The sequence below is a fragment of the Thalia democratica genome, chromosome 6 (assembly GCF_965202585.1).
Source record: "Thalia democratica chromosome 6, ktThaDemo2.hap1.1, whole genome shotgun sequence".
Classification (NCBI taxonomy): Eukaryota; Metazoa; Chordata; class Thaliacea; order Salpida; family Salpidae; genus Thalia; species Thalia democratica.
Window position 1 is genome coordinate 58650761 of NC_139170.1, and position 8834 is coordinate 58659594.

General features: G+C 23.2%; 1 protein-coding gene across 1 annotated transcript; it reads left to right on the top strand.

Annotated features, from left to right (window-relative positions):
• The first annotated feature begins 1027 nt into the window (after positions 1–1027).
• On the top strand, positions 1028–1369 carry LOC145839260 (uncharacterized). The gene has a single exon (XM_082946857.1). It carries the CDS (start codon positions 1028–1030, stop codon positions 1367–1369), a length of 342 nt encoding a protein of 113 aa, XP_082802983.1.
• Positions 1370–8834: the final 7465 nt, after the last annotated feature.

The window sequence follows — 8834 nt, forward strand, 5'->3', positions numbered from 1 at the left end:
TAACTTTTTTCGAATTCGTACATTTATAGGCTACATAAATCGCATTTTTTTTGTTTTTGGTTTTGTTATAATTCTGCAGAATATTTAAAGTTTTAAATTATAGTCTCTGTTTGCGTCTGTAACTCACATATATAGTTTGATAGTTCGGTGTTGTGTATATTTTTTATTTTGTCATTAAAGCTTGCTTTATGGTTGCTTTATCTGCTTTAATATGCTGTGCTTGTTGAATTGTTGTAAAAATTTGTTGTATCGTTTGTTTTTATAGTAGCTCGGTATATTATATTTTTAATGGCAGTTATTTTTAAAGGGCATTTTTCTTTCCTGCAGTTAATTAACAAAAGTATTTTTTCAAAGGGTTGTTTAACTTTCAAATTGATATAAATTCAAGTTATAGTTAAATATGACATTTTATACGTTCACAACAATTAGAATAATTTTAAGGAACAGTATATTATAGATTTTTCAATTTTATTTACAGAAGTTTAAACATGGATTTTCCAACATTATATTTTTAATGTAAGGCTGTAAAATGTATAATTCTAAAAGATTACCCACTGTCAGCTTATCCAGGCTAGTTTTTCATTAAATAAAATTAAAACACACTCATACTAGATATTTTTCAAGTCTGACTAAACTTGGTAGATCGTTTGTTCTCTATTTTATAAAACTTTTAATTGTTAAACTACCACTTTTACATATTTAATATTGATTAACTTTAACTATTATTTATACATATAAAATCGCTTATAAACTCAGACTAGTACGATGTAAATCCAGGTAAATTTATGTTATTTAGACTTGCTTCTTTTATTAATATAGTAGCAAATCTTACCATACTAATTTGGGTGTACGGTCATTCATTTCTAATCTTTAGTTTTAAACAGTAAAATAATAAGGTCAATACACATTGAAAAATTTTAAAATCATTACTGCTCTACAGTTTTAATTTTAACTAAAATGGATCAACAAAATTCTGACCAAGTAGAGGGAGAAGATATATATAGAAGTACAAGAGCAACCAGCAGATATGCAACAACTCGATCGTGATTGGGACCTACTTGCACAAATGATTGAAAATGAATATGCAGGGCGACCCGAAGAACTTCAAGAACTTTTTGACATGTTTCAAGCTGATGCAGGTGAACTAAACAAAGGTCTAAAACCTGAAAGAATTAGAAGGTTTGAACATTTCACTGCAGACGAATCACTAGTTGGCGAACAATGCATCGTTTGTCTTGACGATTTCGAAGTTGGTATGGATATGGTTCGTCTAGACTGTCATGTCAGCCATTATTTTTGCAAAAAGTGTACAGATGCTTGGTTTAAAGACCACAGCAAATGTCCTTTATGCAATAAGGATTTTAACTAAAGACAGTTGAAAGTGATTTAGTTGTTTACTAATTTAGTTATTCGTATTAAGTGTAATAAAAACTAGTTAAATAAACTGATGAGTAGTTTTCCTTTTTTTTTAACTCTAACTTAGTAATTAAAAAACATCAATACTTTGATAACACTATTAGATTTTTAACTTTTATATCTGTCAAAAGTTTTAATGTAAAATGGTATAAAATAGATTACCAAAAAGAATAGTTAATGACAAATTAGTTCTTGTGTACCATCGCAAAAGTATTGTAAAGCAAGTATGTTAATATAAATAAATTTTAATAATGTAAAAAAGGATTTTTGAATCAATTTTGTTATGCCGGATTTTATTTTTTAAGCAAGTGTTTGTAGTTAAAAAAAATATTTACCTAAGACTATATTTATAATATTAAAACTGTATAAGTATGGTAGTAAATAAAAAAAATATTTTTAAATCTTCGATTCAAAGAGTGGGAATTTTGATTAAAAAAATCTATTACAAACTTTGTAAGTATTTCTAATTATCTCTTTATGGAAGAAAGTAAGTTATTTACTCAATATTAGAAAAAAAGGACTGTTTTTTAGACAAAATTGTTTACTAAATTCAGTTGAACTAAATCAACAACCTAATATTACAGTGCATTATAATATAATAAGTTATTACTTAAATTTATGTTCATTTAACTATGTTTAGCTAATTTTAGTAATCACTACTTAATTTAATTTTTATATTTTATTCATATATTTAGGAGCAAAATATTATTTTTAATTAAAAAACTTTTATTTTATTTTAACTATTTGTTCAAAAACAAAATAAATCGAGTCAAAAGTAAAAGTAAATAAAAATCGTTTATATCATTAGTGTAAAGTTGTCAAAGGTTTTTCGCAAAGTTTTTTTTAATTTTTGAAAGGAGATTTATTTTAACATTAGTTCTTGAGTGCTATCGAATATGTAATGTAAAACAAGTACGTTAGTATACATGAATTTTAAGAATTGTGAAAAAAGATTCTAAAGTCATTTTTTTTCCTGGTAAATACTAGTAGTAAAGAGTAACAACAGAATAAACAATATAATAAACTATAAAAATAAACGATTCAACCCGTGCAAAATAGTCTTCGTGTAAAAGTAACCCTTCATGCAAAAGTGTATCTTGCAAAAGTGTCTTCGTGCATTTTAGACACCTACCAAAGACAGCTAGAATTAACAGCTTAGTGTGTAAAATAAACTTTAGATAGAATATTTTTAACACAAATAAAGTGTACCTTCTAAACAAAGTGTTATGATGAATTTAACATTTGCTTAGTCTTTATGTAGTTATGTTAATAAAAATTAAACTGTAACAATAATGTAAACAGTTTAATTCGACCAGGTTTAAACATTTTTTTACTAAAAAATTGATTAGGTAACTTGTGTTTTTAGTTAACAGCTCTTATAGAACTTTTATAGCAGTATTATATACAAGTGTTTATTAACATATAAGTTATACCACAAAACTTTTTACTTAAAAAGTATTACACATATTTAATACTAACACGCATAGTTTTAACACTTCAATAAGCTTATTGTGAAAAAAAAATTCGATCATAGATTGTAAGTTAATAAAAAAAAGGTTATTCAGTGTTCAGAATTCACTATTTTAAAAACTGTGACAAACCTACTAAAAACAGAGTGACTAAAACTTTGTTATATTGTTAAGAGTTCAGACAATATTGCATACTTAATAAACTTTTTTTTTTATCATAGCCTCTATAAGAAATAAAATTTTGTATTTTCAAGTCTGTAAACAGTCTTTGAAAATTAAAAGTTTATGCACTCTTAATTTTAAAATATTTTTTTTATCAGGTACAAATTTTATTAAGGTCTTTTGAAAATGTTGAATTTTAAAACTAGTAAATTGACTTTAATCTCTGTTATCCATTTATATAACTCTACTTCAATTTACAGTCTATTTAATTAGAACATAATGCTTAGTTGTGTACTAAGTTGTTAAATACTAGAGAAATAAGTATTGATATTATTTTTATTTGATTTTTAAAATGTTTAATAAAAGTGTAACAACAAAATTATCAATGTCAAAGTTTTAAAAATGTTTATTTTACTCTACATTCTTACTTTTAAAACTAAGGTAGTTTAATATAGTTATTCAACTCTAGTATGTTCTATATAAACCCATATTTTTTCTTAACATACAGTTTTAGTAAAATTAATGCTTTTGTAAAAAACTTGTTGTGCTCATTGATTCTAAAATAATAATTTTAAGTTACTTTAATTCTAAAACTTTTTTAAAGATATATTTATATTAGGACAGCTCATGTTTCCACACATAAATTGAAATGAAATATAAGTGTTTTTATTTTTTTGGAAATTTTACAAATGTTTCAAATATTCCACTATTTTTATAATTGTTTTTATAAATGTTTGTATTTAATTTTTCTTAGTACTGTTTAAAACATAAAATAAAGTTTGAAAATTAAAAAGTTCATTGGTTTAATTAATTATACTTTCTGTCTACCAGTCGAATTTTATCTTTGAATAGTTTAAAACTTATGATTAGATGAATGTAATTTTAGTTAGTTATACATGTGTTATTTTAGATCAATAAAAATTTTAAAATTCGTACTGAGGTTCTGTTTTATTTTATGTAAAAAAAAAGTCTGTTCTAGTTAATTTTAATCAAACTATTGTATTTTTTCAAGCTTTATAAAATGAAAATTTATTTCTACTGTAACAATTTTAATAGCTCAAGCTTAATATTTCCAGGGTTTGCTCATCTTTATTTTTTGAATAAATGTAGATTGTCTCAGGCTATTTTGCAGTTATTAAAGCTGACTCATGACTTTTGTTCAAATTAAAGCAATTAAATACGTTCAAGGTTATTTATTAGGAGATTTCCTCTTCTTGTAGACTTTTTTCATTGTTGTTTTTTTATGATTTAATTATAGTATATCTGTTGTCCTTTTAAAATACATATTACCAAACATATCTTCTGATTGGCATTTAAGTTTGACTAGATTATATTCAAAAAACTACTATTTTAGTGTTAAACTTGTGTTCTTTTGGGTTTCAATATAATGTTTACAGTGTTATTTGAACTATTTGAAGTTTATTTCTGTAGTTGAATATTATTTAATTTAAACTTTAAGTATTATTTCTATTAAATTTAAGTCAATTTTTAATGGCTTACTTTATCAAAAGATTAAATATTAACAAAATATCATAATATTTTTTTAATATTGTAGTTATGGTTTTATTTTTCTCAGTTCTTGAACGAGAAAAAACCTCAAAATATATAGTCCAAAAAAAATATAATAAAAAAAAAAAAGATTTCGTTTATTGAGTCGTACACTATTTAGATATATTTTAACGTTTTGTACATGACTATTTAATTATAATTGAAGTGTTAAATGTTTATGTTTTGAAAATATTTTTTGTATCGACCGTCACTTCGAGCTATTTTTGGTAATAAGAATGAAGTAAAAATAAATGTTCAGTAGTTATATAATATTAATTGCAAAAAAAAAATTATTTTAAATTTTCTTTAATTTTATATTCAATTACTGGTTTTTATTTCATTTAAAAACTAAGTGGAGATTCTATACTTAATATTTATTTTTAATCAGACTATTGAAAAATATGATGCATTTAAATTTGAACATTAAATGTGAACTACTCAACAAAATTTTATCTATATGACAATTGATATTTAATGTTGTCTACTCTAGCTCTTACTTTATCAGTTTAAACTGGTTGTATTTTTCTAACTTATAGTTTTTTTACATTTGGATTTAAGTTTGTGTAAGGTATATAATACTCTTAATAAAGCTTTAGTTGTTTACTGGAAAAAACTATATTTTTTTAAAATTTAGGTTGTTTATTTTGTTTATATAACGTTAATTGATATTGATGAAAATTTAATATTTGTCTCTGTTCAAGCTATTCTTATTGGTAAAAACGTATAATCAATAATTTTTTTACAGTTTTTAGCTTAAAACCCACTACATCTTCTATAAAAATGATCGACGAAAAAAGTTTGTTTACTATAGTATTAAACATACAATTTATATTTATATTATACATTTTTAAGTAAATTTAATACTCCTGCCATACTGATGTTTTTCCAAAATTGCAGATTTCAAGTTCTATTGTGTTGTATGAGGTTGTAAAAAATAAGAGAATTTATAAAAAAAATTAGTTCCAAAGTTAAAAAAAAACGAAGTTTTTTTAATTAAAATTAAAATTAACTTATCCACAGAATTTTACAGTACTACAGCATTATGGCAATTTATAAACAAATATAAACTAATAAGTTTCAACATCGTTAGAAAAATTATAAAAAACACATAGATAACAATAAGAATGTATACAAAGTTCACAAAAATTTACTTATAAACTTCAAGTTTTTTCCATTATATATTTTATTTTATATATTTTGTTATTTAATGAGAAAATATATTACTGTTAATAGGTATCAATCAACCCTGTTGTTTCATTTTAATACTTAATTTAGTATTATCCTGTTTTGTTTTGTAATTAAAGCATTCAAGTATTAAATTTTAAATGTTTAGATTAAAAAACAATAATTAGATTTTTTTTTGATTTTTATCATAATTAAAGATATTACTTTTAGGTTGTTACATCTGCCTCTGTGAAAATGATGACAAGTTTATATCTCCATGTAAATGCAAAGGTATTGTATAATTTTTACTTTGTTTTTTTTTTTATTGTTGTAAAAAATATTTTTTAAATAGTTTAAAATAACTGTTTAAGCAGTTAGATATGCTGTGACATATATGTTAATATATTTTATGCTATTTATAATGGAAACTGGTCAAATATGCACAAAAACACTTGTGCAGGGAAGGGTCAAATTGGCACGAAGACACTTTTCCACGGAGGGTCATTTCTGCACAAGAGTAAAAAATAAGTAAGTTTCAAATAGTAAAAAACAAAAAAAAAACAAAAAAAAGTTACCAATAGAGGGTAAGGGTTAGGGGTAACAGTGATAGAAAAATATATATAAACCTAATAAAATTATAAATAAAAAAACAACAAAACAAAAAAAATATAAAAACTAAGTTCTACGTAAACGAAAAAACAAAAATATTACCGACCGAAGATAAGTGATAATAAAAAAATAATAGTGATAGTATTTGGTAATAGTGATAGTAACAAAAATATAAATTAAATTATTTACAATGATATTTAAAAAAATAATGAAATTAAAAAAAATCAAACCCGTGCAAAAGTGACTTTTTGTCCAAAAAATATTCCATATTATTCGACCCTATGTGCAAAAGTGTCTTTTTTTTTCGAACTTTGGATTTCTACTGAACTATAATAGTTTTAAAATCTGTTTAAATATTGGATTTTCATAACAGAGGCAGATTATTTCAGTTTACTTGATTGTATGTTCGTGTTTTAGTAAAATAACCAACATAATTTTCTCTTTTGAATACACACCAGACAAATTTCTAATAAATATATATAATTAACTTAATAAACTTATAGTAAATCTATTAATTATTTAGGTGATACTAAATTTGTACATAAACAATGTCTAACTCAATGGATAAAATCTAAAGAAGGAATATTGGAGTGCAGTATTTGCAAACATAAGTTAGTTTGCATCATTATAGATTATTTTAAACTATAAGATATCTGATTATTGGTATTAAATATAATCTTTCTGAACTATTTTACATATATTTAATGGTACACCAGTTTATAACTCTATTAGTTTTTTGTAATATTCAAAAATCCAACAGCTAAATAGCAAAAAAAAACTTCAACAGATACAATGTACTGCTCTTTTGGAAAGAAGCTTTAGAATTGATAGTTTGCTACCTTGTATTATATTTGTTTGTTACAGGAGTTTTGACATTTATTTCAATGCTTTACTCGAATTCAAATATCTTTCGTGTTATGTTAGTCCCCATTGTAACGGCTATCCTGTTCTTTATTTTGTTGTATGTGGATCACAAATTGGAAGGGTAAGCATTAAACGTATAACTTTTTATATTATTTTGTTTATTAATGTTTATCAGATTATTTGTCTTAAATAATAAAGATTGCTCAGTTTACTGAAATGTAAAGAGCTCATATAAATAAAAATGTGCAAAATAAAAATTTTATTTTCTACCAGGTTTCGGTTTCAAAAATTTCCGACCATTTCAAGTATAATAATACAATGAACTACTTTATTATTCTTGAAAAGGTCCACGAAGCCTGGTAGTAAATAAATATCTAATTTGCACGCTTTTATTTAATAAGGTTTAAAAATTTTATTTCATGTGTTTTGTAGATACTTTAAAAGTAAAAATAATTATAAAACACACAAGTTTATGTATATTTATTGCATATTTTTATTTTTATTGTTTTTAATGTTACCAAAATGAAAGAAATTGTTTTACAGAATGAAATATTTCCGAGAAGAAATAATTATCTATGATGAAAATAAGTCAAACTTGAATTGGTTGGAAAAGTTCCTGGCAAACAATAATAGTAAAGAATAGCAACACATAAAAATAATAAACAGTTTAAATTTAAGTGCTTACATATAATTTTATTAGCTAATATTTCAAAATAAATTTTACACTTTTTAAAAATATTTTGATTGTCTCAGCATGCTTATAATATTTTTTGAACTTATTTTCATAAACACTAAAAAATGTTCGCTTGGTAAAAAGTACTATTAACTTTGATACAGTATTAAAATATTGCACACTAGAGAAAACAGAGGTATTCTCCACACTAATGTTTCTCAAAGTGGGTCAAACAGCCACTGATAAGTCAGAGTGAGATAAACTGCAAAACCGGATTATTAGTATAAGGACAACAAAGAGCGTTTCTAATTTTTTAGCAATCATTGAAAATTACATTAGTTTTCATAACACTATATTTTTTATTTGATTTTTGTCATGAGTTAAGAATTTATTTAATTACATATTAGATAATATCTAAAAATGTTTAGTGCTTAAGTCAACATTTAAAAAGAATAAATAAAAAAATATATTTTAAATTAAAATTTTTCCTCATTTTAAATTTACTGAATATATAATTAGATTAGATTAAATATAAATACAATAAAATTATTTAAGTAAGAAAAGAAATAATAGGTTAAAAGTTTTACTTAAAGTAAAGTTGAGCTTAAGCTGCTTAGCTTTACAATTTTATAATAGTCTCATATTTTTAAGATTTTGCAAATATTATAAATCTTTTTTTCATTAAAATTATAAAATTACTAAATGAGGTTTATTTCTTTAGCAATAATGTACTTTTTTTAGTAATTTTCCAACTAAAAAGTTATGACAACTATGTCGTTTGTTTCTGGAAATAAAGCAAGTATAAAAAAAAAGTTAGTATATGAATTTGATTTAAATATTCTGTAGTTAAACATAACTAAGACAAAAAAAAATACTAATCAAATACACGTTATCTCTATTAAAAAGAAAGAAAGTGTTTTATTAATATA